Raw genomic sequence first — 20,269 nt, forward strand, 5'->3', positions numbered from 1 at the left:
GATCAACTCAAATTTAATATTGTCAAAGTTATAAAATTTCATATGCAAACATAAGAGAAGTATCATAAATAATTTTTCCAATCCTACAAGAATTTACGATAAACAATAGTATAATAAAAAAATGCATTAATGATTATAAAAGAAAACAAATATTTTTAAGTGGAAAATTATCTTAATACAAGTTAGTTAATCAAACTTTACCAAAATCAAATATAAATATTTTTTCAGTATGCCCAATAGCCTCACGTCTTAGGATTCGAGACTATAGACAGTTTAAATACTTCTTCCTCCTTTCACCTTTCAAGACCCATTTTAAAGACAAAATTGGGATGAAATTTCAGGCTCTAAAGCGGACAATATTACCTCGTATTTATGGTGATTGATATTAGCAATAACAATCGACGGACTTGAAATTGGAACATTAGAACATTTGGCACTCACCTTGAACTACGATAAACCTTTATCTTGACCTCACTCTTCTATGATCACAATCGCAATTGAGAATTTGTTAGTATTCAATCGTACAGTTAAAATACTTAAATCTTGTTACTATACCCAAAAATCATATTTAAGATTTCGATAAAAACAAAAACAAATGTAATAAGAAAATAAGATCAAATGTGCAAACAAATACCCACAACCATTCAATAAATAAAAACAATAACTCTTCAAATTTTGAATAATAAAAAAAAAACCGAAAACTAATTTCTTCAAATCACAAGCTTTCAATCACGATATTGCAACTTTTAAAATAAAAAACAATATAATATAAGCCTATTATCAATTTTTCACTTCGATCCAATATGGTAAAAAATTAAAATTTGACTTAAACTATCTAGTAAATATGTGAACCATTTTTTTTTCTCTCTCTTATTTTTCGCTCCAAAAATGTGCGAGAACTAAAACACTTGTACTTGTTTAAAATAAATTATTTAATACTTGAATATAAACGTATTCCGACAACTTTAATATTCTTTATTCTAATAAAACAGACTTAATTATTATTTATCTTATTTGATGGCGGATTTCATATATTCTATTTACCTTGGTTGGTTAGTGTCATTTTATACTGCAACGAGAACATTTTTTTTTTAGGGTATCATGCAATGTCTACTTTAAAGCGTCATTTTTTTTTATTTTATTACATCAAATTATATTCTTACACATTCCATAAAAGCTTCACCACTGACTTCAAATTCTCTCCAATTTGAATTTTTTAATTTCTAAGGATAGCTTTTATTTGTAGTGATTCATCAATATTCGGATAAGGATAAACCATCAAATGTATGGTATATGTATTTTAATCATTGTTATACTCTTAATCAAACATTAACAACAGGTCCAATTAATTAGAAAAAGGTCATTATCATTCTGGCCGTTGTAAAAGAAATTCTCCACACTCGCTAGACAAAACAAGAAAGGGAAAATTCACAAATGAAGTTGGCATCTAGTTCTACAATCGCTATATCAATACCTAACCCAATTGAAAGTGGGAAGATGATAAAATATTATAAATATTTTCAAATATTCTACGGATATATAGTTTAACTTTGTAGGGATACACAATAACGAGAAGAATAAAAATAGTAAAAGGGTTCCCAAATATATTAAAATTTCATATATATGAATTACAATTAACTAGTAAAAAAATTTAAATATATATAACTCAATTTTATAAAAATAATTTAGTAATATGAGATTTGTTTTCATTTATATAAATTAATTTTATTTTTAGTTTATAAAAGAATCTATAAATTTATTATTTATAATTTTTGAATTGAAAATAACATTTTAATCTTTTATATAAATTATAAAACTCTAAAAGATGGTATTTTAGAAGTGATAGATAGTTTAAAAATGTTTATATTTATAGTAGATTGATGTCGAATGTCTCATGAAAAAATCTAAAAAATCTCTTATTAGACTAAATTTATTCATTAAATAATAAATGAATAAAGCTTATTTATGAATACCTTTATGTTATTTCTATAAAAATATACTTTCACGGCAGGTATTTTGAACGAAATATTAAAACAGTGTCTTTTTCCTTTGAATCGTGGTTGAGTTTTAGACAGCAAACGGGGGTGGTAATAGCAAGACATTGGGTCCTGTGTCCTGGGCCGAGGACCAAGGCGGAATTCAAGTCACGTGGGTCGAAGAAAAAAGTAAGCCGTGTGAGGAAGTTGAGGTGGGTATATAGCCACATAGAGCGAAGAGGTGTCAGCAGGACGAGGCGCCACGTGTACGCTGTTGCTTCTCGCCCTCAGCACTTTCCAGTTAGTTTAGTAGAGACTGTCTTTCATGAACCTTCTCTCGCCGTTCCTAATTCTCCTTACAAGCTTCCTTTCCTAAGTAACATTCGAAACAAAAACTCAATTCAATTCCATTACCATCAAATGAGGACATTGCTTTCGCGCTTGATCCACTCCACGCCTTCCATTTCCAGGCTCAAGTATGCTTTCTATTCTTTCCAATCGTTATGTTCAGTAATCGTGTCGTTTTTTGTTGTATACTCAATTCGATTATCTGCTCCTCGTTGATATTTTCTATTTTATATTCATATAATTTTTTAAGTTTCTGTAACTACCTGGTTGAAATGAAATTGAGCTCTACCAAATTAGCAATGCTGTACATGATATGCGATGGAGGATAGCCGCTACAATTTAATTGCGCCATGAGTTTAATTTTTCTTTATGGAATTCACTGCGTTAGGTTTCGGTACGAATGTGATTTGAATTTTATGTTGATTGTCTTCATGATTTGTAAATTATTGATTAAGTCGTTTCACGGTGTTATCCTTTTCTTCTTACCTTGCAGTACAACGGCAGTGTCAGTCAGCGGGAGAAATCTCTGCACAGATTCTAATAAAGTTGATGAGCCATTCAAAACTGAAGAAGCAGAGACTGTAAATGTGCCCCCACCCCCAACAGAAAAGGTATTCTGCCACGATAATTATATGTGGAACATTTATTTTTCTACCAGTATCTGGCTTTCTAACCTAAAACTTGTGTTGGGTTTTATGAAAGTTGCTTGTTTTGGGAGGCAATGGATTTGTCGGATCACACATTTGTAGAGAAGCCTTAGAACGTGGCTTATCTGTTGCTAGTATTAGCAGGTTTGATGTTTTTTCTCATTGGACAAAACTTGATGTAATTATGTAGGCGTTTTAGGTACTGTTCTTCAATCAGAATTGAAATTTCATCTCGTTAATCTATTATAATGTTTGCATTAGAGGAATGCATTATTATATAACCACATCTATGTTTTCTTCTTCTTCATATATTTTTGTATTATTATCGATCTGTCATTCTTTATGTATTGTCACTCTAAATTGTGAACAGCTTTTCATATTTATTATTAAACATTTTTCTTCTTGTAACGTATCTTCATTACCAATAACTCCATGTCTTACTTCCCAGGTCTGGCAGGTCATCCCTGCATGATTCCTGGGCTGGCAATGTTACTTGGTATAAAGGTCTGTTTTTTTTTTCTTATTCTTTTTAGCATTTTCTTCTAGACAAAATCTTAGTGGGACACTACAATAGTCTAACGTCTATATTGTCTTCTAATAATTAGGGAATATCCTTTCAACTGATTCATTGAAAGAAGCTCTAAATGGGGTCACTGCTGTTGTAAGTTCCCCTTGTTTTGTTATAATGCATATTAAAAATTTAGTCACAAGTCCTTTCCCCTTTAGTTTATTATAATGCCTGGTAAATATTTTACAACTTAGAGGCCCAAAAGCCTAGTTTGTTTTATTTATTTTTTGTTTCTTGTGCTATTACAACATGTTGCATTAGATTTTGAACAATTTGTTTGGTGACATGTTTTGATCAGTTTGTTGAGACTAAATATCTCACTTTTATTCTCTTCATGGGATAAGCTAGGTAAAGTGGTTGGAGCGTAGCCTCTATGAGTTTTAGATAATGTTGATGATAATGATTGTACAGTTTGGTTGCAAATTATGGTTCTAACAGATTATAAGGAAAGAAACAGAAGTGGGTTTTTGTGATTGATTACAAGATAATTTGGGTTGAGAGAATTATAGTAACCATCCTGCACACATGGCACTAACTGACCTAATGTGTCTAAATTTTGTTGGTTAGGATACAGAATTATACGTATATATATGTTCCTTTTTATGATAAGCCTATTGTGCTAACTTGTGTTTCTTTTGTAAGATCTCGTGTGTTGGTGGTTTTGGCTCCAACTCATACATGTACAAAATTAATGGGACTGCTAACATCAATGCAATTAGAGCAGCTTCAGATCAAGGTAATTGAGGAATTCAAACTTCTATTCTTAATAATTGCTTGTTCAATTCTTACCATTTCTTATGAAATGACTATCTACCTCAAGTGTTTGGTACATTCAAGCCATCGGATTCTTCAAATTTAAACTCGTTGAGGAGTTGCTTTATCGATATGAGTTCACAAATAACCAATGTCATTGTCCTATACTCTATTATGCTCATAATCTTGGCTCAACAATTTGTTTCTTAATTTTACATGATAGAAAATTAAATCCAACAGGAACACAGTTTCTTGAAGTGGAGGGTGTATTGCTTGGTGACCCTGACCCTGACCCTACCCAAAACTTTAGAATATCTAACAATTTGAGTATTTCCGTTATCTTCATAATTTCCATGATCATTCTTAACATACTTTAGGAGTTGTATGACTGCATCCTGATGTTCTCAACAAGGGGAGTTTAATAATTGACTTACCACTCTCACTACAAATGCAATGTCAGAATGAATCACTGTGAGGTAATTTGACTTACCAACTAACTATTTGTATGTCACTGGGTCAGAATATGGCTCTCCTTGATCAGGTATAACTTTGACACTCGAATCCATTGGTGTTTCCCTAAACATAACATTTAACATCCCTGTTCCTTCTAGAATGTCACTGGCATATTTTCTCTAACATATGACTAACCCTCTTTGGATTGTACAACTTTTATACCAAGAAAATACCTTAAATGTCCAAGATCTTTTTGTCAGAAACCGTTAAGCAATGTATTGTTTTAATTGGACAATACCCACCTTATCACTAGCTATGATAACAATGTTGTACACATATACAATGAGATAGATACTTAGGTAGGGAGAATGATGATAAAATAGAGAATGAACAACATCACTTTGTATCATTCCAGATTGTTGGATGACAGGCCAAAAATGCTGAAATCATGCACAAAGTGATTTCTCGAGGCCATACAGGGACCTTCGTAGATGAAATACCATATCAGACTACTCCTTCTAAGCAACAATTCCAGTAAGTTGTTCCATGTATACTTCCTCATCACAATCACAGTGTAGAAAGACAATCTTGATGTCAAACTTAAATATAGTCCAGTGATGAATGGTCACAATGGAGAAGAGAAGTTGGATAAATATCATTTTGGCAATATGAGAAAGTGAGTATAATCTTATCATAGATTTGTGTTTATTCTTTGGCAACCATACAAACTTTATAGCGATCAATTTTACCATTAGTCCCTATTATAAGAGTACTCGGCATTGAAACGACACCCAATAATTGATTTGTTAGTTGGAAGAGAAACCTCTTCCATGTACCACTAAGGATACGGATCTCTTCCATCATTGCTTTGGCCACTCTGGATGAGATAAAACTTCACCTAGAGACTTAGGAATAAGAACTAAATACATCAAGGACAAACAAATATAAAAAGGTATGGAGGAAAGTCAATGATAATTGAGGTTAGTATAGTGAGGAGAATGGTTACAGGTACACCCGGTAAACCATATATTAGATATGTGACATCGAAGTCAATGTCCCTTGGGCCTAAGGAAAAAATTGAGATTCAAGCAAATGAATTACCCATGTGTACCACCAAGGCCATAAGATGGTAATGTAGGAGCAACAGGAGACTTGACAATAGACGTCTAGACAATATTAGGTGAACAAGGAGGGTTTCTCATGTAGCTTCCAACACTTATTAATGGTATGTGTAATGTGGTGACAATGTTCACATTTTGGACGAATTTTAAAATTACTTGTGCAAAAACATCCAAAACTATTACTCTATGATCCAAAATTAGTACTCTTTTGCCAACTATGTCATATTACTTAAGATTGAAAAGAAATAATTCTTGAGGGCTTAATTGATCCCTCTCACAATCTTCTATTTATAAGAATAAATTGATACACAAATACATGATAAATAGGGTAACCCTAGACACAATATAATCATGATAAATAGGGTAATCCTAGACACAATATAATCATGATAAATAGGGTAACCCTTGACACACTATAATGATGATAAAATAGGATAAATATCCTAACACTCCCCCTCAAGCTGGAGCATACAAATTGTATGTACCAAGCTTGGAACAAATAAACTCAATCCGAGGACCCCTTAATGACTTAGTCAATACATCTGCGAGTTGATCGTTTGACCCAATAAACTCAGTACATATTTCTTTGGTCAACAACTTTTCACGAACAAAATGACAATCAATTTCTATATGTTTAGTCCTCTCGTGAAACACTGGATTTGATGCAATGTGGAGAGCAGCTTGATTGTCGCAATACATCTTCATAGTATGGATGTCACAAAATTTAAGCTCTTGAAGGAATTGTTTCACCCATATAAGTTCACATGTTAATGATGCCATTGCCCTATACTCGGCTTCCGCGGTTGATCGAGCTACTACATTCTGTTTCTTACTTTTCCATGAAATAATGTTTCCTCCCAGAAAAACACAATATCCTGTTGTAGACCGTCTATCAATAGGTGAACCTGCCCAATCTGCATCACAATACCCAGAGACATGAATGCTTCCTTTATCTTCATATAACAATCCTTGCCCGGGAGCCTTCTTTACATACCTTAGACTGCGAATGAGAGCATTCCAATGGTCAACACATGGAGCCTGCATGAACTGACTAACCACTCCAACTGCAAAGGATAGATCTGGCCTTGTAATAGTGAGATAAATCAGTTTGCCAACCAGCCTCCTATACCTCTCTGGATCGGAGAATAATTCACCTTCTTCTGTCCTTAATTTCTGGTTTGGGTCCATGGGACTGTCTACCGGTCTACAATCAATCATGCCTGTTTCTTGTAATATATCAAGAGCATACTTCCTTTGGGAGATTACAACTCCATCTTTTGATTGCGCTACTTCAATGCCTAAAAAGTATTTGAGACTTCCAAGATCCTTGGTTTGAAAATGTCTACACAAGTACTCTTTTAGTTGAGATATTCCAACAGCATCATTTCCTGTAATGACAATATCATCAACATATACTATTAAGTAAACACATTTCCCGAGAGAAGAATGACAATAAAAAACTGAATGGTCTGCTTCACTGCGTTTTAGCCCAAATTTTTGAACAATGGAGCTAAACTTTCCAAACCAAGCACGTGGGGATTGCTTAAGGCCATATAGAGATCGATGCAATTTGCATACCATACCAGACTCCCCCTGAGCAACAAACCCAGGAGGTTGCTCCATATAAACTTCTTCCTCAAGATCACCATGTAGGAAGGCATTCTTGATATCCAATTGATGAAGTGGCCAGTGACGAATGGCTGCCATGGCAAAGAAGAGACGAATAGTAGTCATCTTGGCTACAGGAGAGAAAGTGTCACAATAATCAAGACCATAAACCTGAGTGTAACCTTTGGCAACAAGCCGAGCTTTGAGCCGATCAATTTCACCATCAGGGCCAACTTTAACTGCATACACCCATCGACAACCAACCGCCTTTTTTTCTGGGGGAAGGGGCACCAGCTCCCAAGTATTACTGTGCTCAAGAGCCTGCATTTCTGCAATCATAGCTTGTCGCCATCCAGGATGATCAAGTGCTTCTTTCACATTCTTAGGTATAACAACAGAGGACACTGAGGATAAAAGAGAAAAATAGGAGGGCGACAATCGATGATAGCTTAGAAAATTATAAATGGGATGAGGGTTCCGAGTGGAACGAGTACCTTTTCTGAGGGCAATAGGCCATGCTGAATCATTTGCACCAGGAGACGTGGGAGGAGGTGACGAGGGAGAAGAATCTGAAGTAGGAGATTCACCATTGTCTTGGGGAGGTGGACTATCCATTGAGGCCCTGTGTGGGATGATCTCAGTATGTGGAGAAACAGGTGTAGAAGGATTGTGATCAAGACTTGGAATGACAGAGACAGTGGAGCTATTTGACTCAACCATTGGAATAGGAAGGACTTGCTGGAGGATAGAAACATCCTGAACAGATGGAGAGAAGTAAGGAGTCTGTTCAAAGAATGTGACATTGGCAGACATGTAATACTTCTTAGTTTCAGGAGAGTAACACCGATATCCTTTTTGAAGTCGAGAATAGCCTAAGAAGACACATTTGAGAGCGCGAGCGGAGAGTTTGTCTAGACCTGGAGACATGTCATGAACAAAACATACACAGCCAAACACTCGGGGAGATGTATGAAAGAGAGGATCATTAGGAAACAAAATGGAGAAAGGGACTTTATTATCAAGAGAGGAGGAGGGCATCCTATTAATAAGATAACATGAAGTTAAGATGGCATCCCCCCAGTGATGGACAGGAATATGGGCACCAAGCAAAAGGGTACGAGCAGTTTCAACCAAGTGTCTATTTTTTCGTTCTGCTATACCATTTTGTTGTGGTGTATGAGGACAAGTAGACTGATGTAAGATACCATGGGAACTCAAGATGGCAGAAAAGGAGGATGAGAAATACTCTTTTGCATTATCAGTTCTTAATATTTTGATTACTTGACCAAATTGATTCTTGATTTCATTCAAAAAGGATGTAAAGATAACTAACAATTCAGAACGATTTTTCATAAGATAAACCCAAGTACATCTTGAATATTCATCAATAAAGGTAACAAAATATCTAAAACCAAAGGAGGAGATACGACTAGGTCCCCATATATCAGAATGGATGATGGAAAAACTAGAATTACATATTGATTGAGACCTTTTAGGAAAGGAAGATCTAACATGTTTTCCTAATTGACATGACTCACATTCTAAAGTTTGGAGACCACTAAGTTCAGGACACATCTTTTTTAATTTGGACAAATGAGGATGGCCAAGTCGATCATGTAGCACTTTAGGATTAGGAGCAGCAACACAAGACACCCTTGGACGAGATCCAAAATGGTATAATCCGCCAGCTTCATACCCTTCTCCAATCTGTCTCCCCGAACCACGCTCCTGTATAACAAAAGATTTATGATCAAAGGTTATTGAACAATTTAACATTTTAGTCAACTGGCTTAAGGAAATTAAATTAAAAGGACAATTAGGGACAAAAAGGACTGAGTTGAGATTGAGGGAGGGAGACAAAGAAACATGACCGACTCCTTTGGAAGAAGTTTTAGATCCATTTGCAAGGGTTATGAAATGAGGTTTTTCTCGAAAGGAAATAGATGAGAACAAAGAGGTATTACCAGAAATGTGATCAGAAGCACCTGAGTCAATTACCCATGAATTTTGACATTCCATAGATTGAGAAACGCAGGCTGTTGATGTATTGGGAGATTGAGATGGTTGTGCCAAGCTGTTAGACTTTAACCTTAAATACTCTTGATATTCATCCTCAGAAAACATAGAAGTGGAGGTTTCAGTTTTCGAAGTGGAAGTTTCAGTCTTCGAAATATTGGCGGTTTTGGAAGGGAAACCATGTAAGGAGTAGCAATTCTCTTGAGTATGACCCATCCTTTTACAATATGTGCATTGAGTACGTCCCCGACCTCCTCGTCCTCCTCCTCTAGTGCCACGTCCTCCTCTTCCTCGTGTGGCAACCATGACAGATGGTTCCACTAGTTCATGCGCTTCTTGAGTTTGAGATACCGGGACACGCAGAAGGCGAGTGGTCAATGTTTCCATAGAGGGAACCTCATGACTAGTTAGAAGTTGATCTCTGAGATGATCAAAATCGGGATGTAGGGCACGAAGGATCAACACCATGTAAAATTTGTCTAGTTTCTTTTTGATATCCTCTAATGGATCTACTTCCAAAAACATCCTAAGTTCTTCGATAGCAGATTGGGCTTCAGCCATGAAGGACACCATATCATGGTCTGCCATTTTAAGAGATGCAAGCTTGTTCGTAGTGTCATAGAGACGTTGAATATCGTTGGCATAAATGCTTTGGGCTTTCTTCCAAAAGGAGTGACAAGTTTTGAAAGCCCTCAAAGATACAAGAAGTTTGGGTTCCACTGATTGCCATAACAGGGTACACAACTGGAAATCTGCTTGTTTCCACTGATCAGCTTTTTCAGTAGGCACATGGCTTCCATCTCGCTCAAGGTGGTCATAATGCCCTTGGCCAAGGAACCACATTTCAACAGCAGCAGACCATGATAGATAATTTTTTCCATTTAGCTTCTCGGAGGTAATTGATGGACTTCCAGAGAAGGAAAGAGTACTGCCAGACGCCATCTCTGAAGAAGACAAATAGTACTAGCGAGGAACAAGAAAACCCTAAGGGTTTAGACGAAGGAAACTGTGACAGTGATGGACGACGGTGGCCGGCAACGGCGGGCGGTGAACGACGGCCGGCGACGGACGACGGTGGCCGGCGGCGGGCAGCGGCGGGCAGCGGCGGGCGACGAAGAACTATGGCGCCGGACAGATATATATTACGAGACAGAAACCAGAGCGGGATCGACCCGCTCTGATACCAACTTAAGATTGAAAAGAAATAATTCTTGAGGGCTTAATTGATCCCTCTCACAATCTTCTATTTATAAGAATAAATTGATACACAAATACATGATAAATAGGGTAACCCTAGACACAATATAATCATGATAAATAGGGTAATCCTAGACACAATATAATCATGATAAATAGGGTAACCCTTGACACACTATAATGATGATAAAATAGGATAAATATCCTAACAATATTAATTAAAATTGATTTTATTGAATATAGTGAAAAACTATATTTGGATTAATCTCCCTTGTGTAAAATACACACATAGGGTTCTCTATTTATAATAAAAGAAATATGGGCTAAGCCCAAAATACAAAAGAGAAATAATAACAAACTAACTAAAAGATAAAAGATATAATATATCTAACACTCCCCCTCAAGCTGGAGCATACAAATTGTATGAACTAAGCTTGGAATAGATGAACTCAGTGTTGAACTAGATGATTTGTCTTCAAGAGTGTGAGGCAAACATAGATGGACTAACAGCAGCTTGTGAAACTTCAACTTCAAAAGTGGATGAAGAAGAGCAGTGGTGGACAATGACAAACTACAAGGACTGATTCCCAATCAATGATGGATGAGTGACGGGATCAACAGTGGTAGCTGAAAGTTAAGAGCTACAAAACTGCAGGGACTACACTAAATCCTCATCAATGATGGATGGGTGATGGGATCAACAGTAGTAGCTGAAATCTACAAAACTGTAGGGACTACACCCATATATATGTGACTTGAAGTGTTGTCTTGGAACCATACTCCCCCTCACTGTAGGGACTAAATTGCCATTACTGACTGATGGGGCCTGCAGGGACTAAATTGCCATCACTGACTGATGGGGCCTGCAGGGACTAAATTGCCTTCACTGATTGATGGGGCCTGTAGTGGCTGGAAGCGACAAAACTACAGGGACTGCCATCACTAACTGACGAGGTGATGGGGGCCTACAGTGGTTGGAAGCATACGGCGCCTGGACAGCGGCAAACGTCGCGGACAGCGGCAAACGGCGCGACAGCGGCAAACGGCGCGACAGGGGCAAACGGCGCGACAGGGGCAAACGGCGCGACAGCGGCAAACGGCGCGACAGCGGCAAACGGCGCGACAGCGGCAAACGGCGCGACAGCGGCAAACGGCGCGAGAGCGGCAAACGCCGCGGACAGCGGCAAACGGCGCGGAGCTGAGAAGTGGCTCTTGAAACCGGCGTGGTTGGCCGTCGCTCGAAGAGACGGTCTAGATCCGAAGGTCACCTGTCGAAACTGTGATGGTGGCCGGCGGTGGCGACGGCGACAACAGCGGCGACGACGGTGGCCGGCCGCGGACAGAGGTTGGAAGCGGACAGTGGCTGGCGATGGTCGACAGTAGAGGCGACTGGCTGCACTGGTATTGACTGTGGCACAAATTTAAGAAGAAGAGAAAGGGCTGCCCACTGAAATTTTAGGGCTGCCGGCTGAAATTTTAGGGGCTGCCGGCGGCCATGGCGGCTGGCCGCCGGCAGACAGCAGAGACCCCGGAAGAAGATCAGAGAACCTGCTCTGATACCATATTGAATATAGTGAAAAACTATATTTGGATTAATCTCCCTTGTGTAAAATACACACATAGGGTTCTCTATTTATAATAAAAGAAATATGGGCTAAGCCCAAAATACAAAAGAGAAATAATAACAAACTAACTAAAAGATAAAAGATATAATATATCTAACAGATTTTAAATGTTAAAACTAGTTTTTAAAAGCGAGAACCAATTATTAGCTTAAGATTTATAACCATTTTTAGTTATAGCTGGTCATGTAACCAGTTCTTTCATTTCTACAAAACCAAAATCAATTATGGAAACAAGTTATGGGTTGGTTATAATATTCACTTGTCATGTATGGTAAATATTTTTAACCATTTTTAAGATATATATCTGATTATATAATCAGTTTTAGTTACAACCGGTTATATAATCAGTTTTTCATAAATTAGAATTAGTTTTACCAAACCAAAATCAATCATGGAAATCATTTATGGTTTTGTTATTATAATATTCGCTTGTCAAGTAGGGTTAATTTTTATGATCATTTTTAATCAACAGGTTATTATAAAACTGGTTAATTGGGATTAAAGTGAGTTCACTTAAAACCAATTATTATGATAGCCCCTACACAGAAATAGGATATGTTAGGCACTGTTGTTCCATTTGGATAGCATATGTTTGATGCATAACAATTATAAGCTTTTAGTGAAGAGTCTAGCCTTTGTTGTCATGTGTTTGAGCTTTCTGTTATAGTTTGTCTATCTTACAAAAAAAGTAAGACATATGCACAAACTTTTCTACTACTGTTTATAGGAGAGAAAAAACAAAATGAGTTTGTCCATAAGCTAAAATTAGCGTATACATAAATTAATTTGTAGATATTTCTGTATAGCGTCTCTAATTCTTATTTTAAACTTGAAAATAAATTAATTTTAACTTATGGAAAAACTCATTCAGTTATTTTGTTCTTTTTTTTTTCTCTTTTAGAAGTGTTTATGGAGAAGTTTGTCAAAGAGACCCATAGTGCATTCTTTAGAAAATATCCTACGTTTTTTTTTTCGTTTGCCAATTTGGGCCATGGCAGGTGTATAGAATGTTGTATCATTTCATGTAATTGTAGACCAAACTAAGCAGTTGTCTCTGTACACATTTTCTTTGACAAATTGTTTATACATTTATTTGTTGTGAAACATGGAATGAGCCAAACGATAGAAGTTGGTTGGTGTTTAGTTTAATTAATTCAAACCTCATCTAAATTATTAGGTGATATTTAGCAACATTCATTGCAAACTCGTTGCTATTTGCAAGTTTACTAGATTTAGAAATAAAAAAACTGAAATTGGTTTTGTATTTTTGTTGTTTGACAAAGTATTGTTATCATTTCCTTTCGTATAGTTTTCTACCACTTACTGGTTGATGATTTATTCTTGGTCTTACAGGTGTTAAAAGATTTGTCTATATCTCTGCTGCTGACTTTGGTGTAGTAAATTACTTACTGCAGGGGTATTATCAAGGAAAGGTAATATGTCTTACTCTTTATCGTGAGGATGTTTTGAGGAATGAATTATTAGTTGATGAATATTGCTAGGAAACATGTGACGGAGAAGTATGAAAAATTTTACATTCCATGGGTGCATTAACACTTGCTTCATAGTTTTGACTTCTTAGTTATTTGAAATTTACAGTTTAGGACAATCACCTAGAGCATGATTTAGTAGATTTAATATTGTGATTCAAAAGTTTCGTATGATTTGGAGCAAACCACTTTGTTTTCTACCATCGCTCACCTACTTATTGCATTTATCTAGTTTTTTGTGCTAATAGCATTGTCATTATAGTAATGATCAACCAGGTAGCATGAAGGTGAAGCAAAAATTTTTCAAGTGTTTTTAAACAAAAGATCTTGGTAAACTAAAATATTTCTTGGGTGACTGGGTGGGCTCCCACTCCCCCATTCATAGAAGGTCGACCTCCAGTTTATGTATATTTGTTAGATATAACAAGAGGCAAAATGTTATAGTCAGGTCCAATGCCAAGGCAAATTATCGAGCTATGGTTGTTGTCAGTCTGGAGCCTGTATTAATCAAACAGTTCCTTCAGGATTGAAAGTTTGAGGAGGCTGCAAGTTATCACTTATGTGATAATCATACCACAATGCATATTGCCTCAAATTCAGTACTCCATGAAAACGATGAAATATATTGACATTGATTGTCACTTTTTTAGACGGGGAACTATAAGCTAGTTTTGTCAATTCCCAATATCATCTAGCTTGTTGCATATGACCTATATCCTTTAATCTGTGGGGAGTGTTAAAGTCTTGTAGATATGTTAGAATCTCATATTTATAGTAATTAATGATATCAGGATCAATTAGATTGATTATATAATTATGTTATTAACCTAAAATATGGTAACTGGGCATTATTTAATTATGTTCTATTATCTTTAAATTGCATAGCTCCACCACGGTTTAAACACAGAATTCATCACATGCCTTCTTTGTTTCTTTATTCTAAACATATATATAATTCTTGCCACCATAAATCTACTACTTAAAAACTACCTTCCTAAACATATGATTCCACCTTTTTGCTTCCCTCTAATAGACTTGTTATGTCCTTTGTGCATCCTCCTAATTCTGGAAGATTCACCTCCTGATGGTTTTACTGATTAATCTCCTGCAATACCCTTCTGTCTTTTTTTCTCTCCAAGTGAACAAGCCACTGACATGGTCTTTCCTCAATCTGAATGAACTTGGATCTTCAGAGTTGGGTCCAAGCCATCGTATGTAATAGATCATGTAAAGAGATACGTAATGATTTAAATGGTTGGCTGATTCTAGTCATCTATTTGTGATATTCTGAATTCTATTTGTGCTGCAATCTTTAACACGCTTGCATTAAAGAAAAAAAAATTGTAAATTTGATGCTGAAACGTTTTCTATTTTTAATATAGTGAAATTTTTATATAGTGTCGTAACTTATGCAGAAAGCTGCTGAAACAGAGCTCCTGAGCAAATTTCCATATGGAGGTATGTAATGGCAATTTAGAGATCTCACTTTCACTGGTCAAATTATAATATATAAATAGTTATTAATTTCATTTTATGAGTAGTTGGTTGAGGTTGAGTTGAGTTTAAATTTTATTTTCTTAAAATACTATTAAAGACATTTATAGTTTATTTTCTCGCAGTTTTGTATTCTATTTTAACAAATTATTGCAGATATTTCAAAGAAAGTATAAATCGTTACTAATGATTCTTGTTACTGGGGAGTATTATGCTCGTATATGATTGCCCTATTACATGCTTTTTTCAGGAGTAATTCTAAGGCCAGGATTTATTTACGGTACTCGAAGTGTTGGGAGTATGAAGTTACCCCTTGGTGTAATTGGATCTCCATTGGAGACGGTAAGTTCACGTGCTTCTCTAATACGACAGACATTACTTATCTCCTTCGATGATTTGACATTAATTTTAGAGTAAATTATAATAATCCCTTGTTAAGTTTTCTGAAATTGTACAAACAGTTCTCTACTTTTTCTATCCCTACATTTACCTTTTTTAGTTGGTTAACCCCCCTTTTTACATTACACTGATTCTTTGAAGTGTTTGGAATAAAAATTAGAGCACGTACACTTATAAGGGAGGTTATCGTAAGTGTGAAAAATGTGGGGCCTGTCTGTATATCTGTATGTCTGCAGTGCACATTTATGGCATAACACTTTTTACTTTTTCGGTTTTGATTGAACGTCTAATTCCTAAAAATGATTTAGTTTCTTCTGAATATCAGCTTAATAAATTTGTTCGTATGTATTTTTACATGACTGCTGTAGGTTCTTCAAGTTGCTAAACCATTAAACCAGATCCCACTTATTGGACCTCTATTGACACCTCCTGTCAATGTTACTGCGGTGGCAAAAGTTGCTGTTAGAGCTGCTACTGATCCTGTTTTCCCACCGGGGATCATAGATGTCTACGGAATACAACGTTACAGTCAGCATAAATCAAACTAAAAATATCTTTATTTTGTTCTCTGGGTCAATCTAATATGGAGCGATTTGCTTCTGAATATCTGTGTTTTCTGAACTGAGAATATTTCTGCATATCACTTCCTTGGCAGAATAAAGTCTGAAAGTGCGTGCATGTAGCCGTATATCTACATTTTTAAAATGTTCAACAAGCCATAATTCTTTGGTTGAACTATGTCGCTTAATGTAATTAACCCACTTGGTAGGTAGGTGGTCCGAATGTTTGATTAGTTTTGAAGACGACCGAGATGAACTGTGGACAAAGGCTCCGTCAAATCACGTAATTTTCAAAGGAAATAAAATAATAGATTTTACTTTATGGTAGTCTTGAATGGAAAGAATGAGATTCTAGTCTTAATCATTTGATCAGTCTTTATTCTGTTACTTGACTAGAAGAAATACATTTGGAACTGGTCGTCCAATCTATTTTTTATTTGTTTTGGGATCATGCACTTCCAGTCAAATTTTATGAATAAGGAAACGCGGATACACTTTACCAACCAATTATAAGGAAAATGTAAGCCTTTGGAAGACCGGCATTATGAGCCCTCAATAAATATGGATGGAGAAAAATTAAGACTGGAGAAAATTAAATGAATTCATTCTGATATATAAGAAAATTGAAGCATAGAACAACATTCACCAAACACAAAGGTCATCATTGCGGTTCATTTCCTTGTACATCTTCACAAAAAACGAGGAAGAACAACGGTTCATTTCCTTGTACATCTTCACAAAAAACGAGGAAGAACAACGGTTCACCCTTCGCAACTGATTAAATGTGAAGGAAAATTAAAAGAAATTTACATGAAGATGAAGTAGGGTCAGATTGGTCAAAGAAAAATTCAACACCAATCTTTTTCAAACAATCTCCAAATAATTTGTTTTAATAACGAAATATTATATTAAGATTATAACAACAAATATAATAAAATTTTAAAATTAAATAATGATATTCTATTGTACAGTGCCTATAAAAATATAAGTACAGTATGGTTTGACAGCTGTAAAAGTCTAAAATTATTCATGTATATTTTAATTAAAAGTAATATTCTTAAATTTCAATTATTATATATCACTAATTGTTTAGTATTTTTAACATGGTACTAATTGAACAATTAAAACATCGAAAGACAGACCGAGAAGAATATTATGTTAATCTTGAAAATATTTCAAATTCTATTATTATAATATTGATGAAGATTTTGATTTTGCCTCTAGAAAACATGTAGATTAGAAAAACTGTTTATACGTTATCTAGAACTTAAAAATCTGAAACTATAGATCTATTTCCAACTTAAATATTTGGAAAAATAATCATCCATAATAAACTTAAATATAAATAAATCTAATTAACTTAACCTTATTTAAAAACACCATTCTTAAATCAGTTTATAAGTTCAAAAGCACTGATTTTTTATTTATTAATCGTTAAAAAAATAGTTAAAATAAGTCAGTTACTGTTAGTTTATTTAGAATGAGAAAAAGTGCACTAATAATCTCGAAGAAGAATGAACTTGAGAAACACGGCGAGAAGAAGTGATTTATTTATTTATGAAAGCAAGAAGCAACTTGATATGTGTTGACCGTAAGGTCCAGGGGATGACGATGGCCAAAAAATGGTATATAAAAGGACCGTTAAAGCCCTTTAAACACTGATTTTCGTTGTATGAAACCTGTTTTCTCTCAAATCATATAATCATGAACAACACTTTGGTCGTAGCTGCACAAGATGGGGACGTAGACTTGCTCTACAAGCTGATTCAGATGCAACCCTACGTGTTGGAACAAACCGACTTCATGCCATTTGTTGACACTCCACTGCATGTTGCAGCTGCCGCAGGACATGCAAGTTTTGCCACTGAGGTCATGAGACTCAAACCCTCCTTTGCATGGAAGCTCAACAAGTGTGGCCTCAGCCCCATGCATCTTGCGTTGCAGAACAATCATCACAGATTGGTGTGTCGCTTTGTGGAAATCAACAAGGACCTCGTCAGGATCAAAGGGAGAGAAGGTCTCACCCCTTTGCATGTTGCAACTCAAACTGGGAGAGTTGACCTTGTGGCAAAGTTCTTATCGGCTTGTCCAGATTCCATCGAAGATGTAACTGTTCGAAGTGAAACCTCGCTGCATATTGCTGTGAAATATAACCAGTTTCAGGCTTTGGAGGTCTTAGTTGGATGGCTCCAGAGAAACTGCCAAAGACACGCTCAGAACCGCGAGAGAAGAATTCTGAACTGGCAGGACGAAGCAGGCAACACAGTTCTCCACCTTTCTGTTCTCAAAGTCTTCCCTCAGGCATGAGCTCCAATTCTTTCCTTTTACTTTCAAAATTTATAATATATAAGTTAGTGCAAACCTCATTTTACAAACAGATTTTGTGGTATACCTCAGCATAAGGTTAACATCAATTTTAAAGTTCACTAATTAATTATTAATTATTGCTTTGCATTTTGTATTCTTTGTGCAGGCAGTTAAGTTGTTGTTAGATAGCAAAATAGACATAAATGCCAAGAACTTTGAGGACTCGACAGCGTTGGACATAGTAGAGATTAACCAAACACAGGCTCAGAGTGCAGAAACCAGAGACATGTTAGTGAGCCGTGGAGCTTTACGTGGGTTTTCAGTTGCTAGCACAACACTCGTGGAAGAGCTACGAGCAAAAATCACATTGAATGAGAGAATAGCAATATCGGTGACTCGGCTGAGGAAGAGAATATCAACCGACACACGCAATGCTTTGTTGGTGGTGGCCATTCTTTTTGCGACAAACACTTACGAATCAGTGCGTAGCCCTCCCGGCGGAGTTTACCAAGGAGAGGGTAGTGTGATGCCTTCTAATAAGAAAATCAGCACATCATTCCAGCACAGTGAGTATGCAGCAATGCAAGAAATTGCTGGGAAAGTGGTGATGAAAATGCAAATCTTCAACTGGTTCTGGTCCTTCAATACGTTCTCCTGTTATCTTTCCATTTTGATGATATGTTTTCTGATGCCACGAGGGCGAATCAGTGTTTTCGTCACCTTTCCACTTTCTATATTTTCTGGATGCTACGTCTTCTCCATGTTAGTGATATCACCCAGTTTCAGGTTAAACACTGCCACTGTCGTTCTGCCATGCGTCTTCACGCTCTTCTACGGTTGGGGAAGTTTCATATACATTAGATTAGCCAAAAAACTTAAAATGTATGCACATAAACAGAAAGACACCTTCAAGTTTGTAGGAGGAAACAGATGGTAATGATTTGTGTTCATAACATAAAGACCAGAAATTTATTTTGGGAAAATGTTTCAGAAAATAGAAACTCTTTTCCCTTTCATTTTTTGAATGGTTAGAATCTGTCATTAAATAAATGTGTTGCACCAGAAAATAAATGCAACGAAGTTATTAATGATTCATCTATATCAAATGCATAAACTAAGATTTTATTAATTATATAATTTCCATTATGGATGGCAGTTGACGTTGACCATGATAGTAAGATCTAGGGGGTGGTGGTAGATTAATTGGTAGTGACATTTATAATGTACTGATCAATGTAAATAATTATTTTATTTGGATCTTCTATTTATATTATTGATAGGTTTTTGTTTATTATTGGTCTAATTATGGTTCATATTTTAATATGATTATCTAACTAATTTGTGTTAAGCTGCGTTTAGACTGGTTAATGGCATTGAACGTCTACTTATCAATCATGTGTTGATATAACCAATCAATTACCATGTTCGTTTGTTATTCTTAGTCACCTGACCAGTCGATCCATATTATTCAAAGATTCTATCGAGTTGATATGTTTTAGTTTCTTTCCCTTATTTAAGTTCTTGCATGATTCTGACAGCCGGAATGATTGATCGATGTCTAAGTTGGTTTGGTATCCTTGACTGTCTTAATCAATCAATCCATACTATACAATAATTTTATTTGTGAAGTTCGTTTGTAGTGTAAACAATACCCTTTCTGGAAATAGTTATGAGTTCACACTATTACTACTACTAATCCTAGACCCC

At 35.8% G+C, this 20,269-nt stretch overlaps 2 protein-coding genes across 2 annotated transcripts; both read left to right on the forward strand.

Moving 5' to 3' along the window:
• The first annotated feature begins 2,240 nt into the window (after positions 1 to 2,240).
• On the forward strand, positions 2,241 to 16,577 carry LOC124840109 (NAD(P)-binding Rossmann-fold superfamily protein). The gene is made up of 10 exons (XM_088107190.1): positions 2,241 to 2,452; positions 2,818 to 2,935; positions 3,027 to 3,115; positions 3,420 to 3,475; positions 3,577 to 3,632; positions 4,182 to 4,275; positions 13,666 to 13,745; positions 15,218 to 15,260; positions 15,547 to 15,638; positions 16,064 to 16,577. Exons 1-10 carry the CDS (start codon positions 2,397 to 2,399, stop codon positions 16,241 to 16,243), a joined length of 864 nt encoding a protein of 287 aa, XP_087963316.1. The 5' UTR covers positions 2,241 to 2,396; the 3' UTR covers positions 16,244 to 16,577.
• A 1,237-nt stretch (positions 16,578 to 17,814) lies between these two features.
• On the forward strand, positions 17,815 to 19,852 carry LOC124838487 (ankyrin repeat-containing protein BDA1-like). The gene is made up of 2 exons (XM_047314097.2): positions 17,815 to 18,556; positions 18,729 to 19,852. Exons 1-2 carry the CDS (start codon positions 17,960 to 17,962, stop codon positions 19,497 to 19,499), a joined length of 1,368 nt encoding a protein of 455 aa, XP_047170053.1. The 5' UTR covers positions 17,815 to 17,959; the 3' UTR covers positions 19,500 to 19,852.
• The last annotated feature ends 417 nt before the right edge of the window (positions 19,853 to 20,269 follow it).

This window comes from Vigna umbellata, chromosome 2, assembly GCF_029865625.1.
Source record: "Vigna umbellata cultivar VRB3 chromosome 2, Vumbellata_1.0, whole genome shotgun sequence".
Lineage (NCBI taxonomy): Eukaryota > Viridiplantae > Streptophyta > Magnoliopsida > Fabales > Fabaceae > Vigna > Vigna umbellata.

Bases quoted from the DNA above. Each gene is read 5' to 3' on its own strand.
- LOC124840109 (XM_088107190.1), top strand. From the start codon at position 2,397: ATGAGGACATTGCTTTCGCGCTTGATCCACTCCACGCCTTCCATTTCC. The intron at 3,116-3,419 runs GTTTGATGTTTT...CTTACTTCCCAG, and splicing joins TCTGTTGCTAGTATTAGCAG to GTCTGGCAGGTCATCCCTGC. The intron at 4,276-13,665 runs GTAATTGAGGAA...TTGGTCTTACAG, and splicing joins TAGAGCAGCTTCAGATCAAG to GTGTTAAAAGATTTGTCTAT.
- LOC124838487 (XM_047314097.2), top strand. From the start codon at position 17,960: ATGAACAACACTTTGGTCGTAGCTGCACAAGATGGGGACGTAGACTTG. The intron at 18,557-18,728 runs GCATGAGCTCCA...TTCTTTGTGCAG, and splicing joins TTCTCAAAGTCTTCCCTCAG to GCAGTTAAGTTGTTGTTAGA.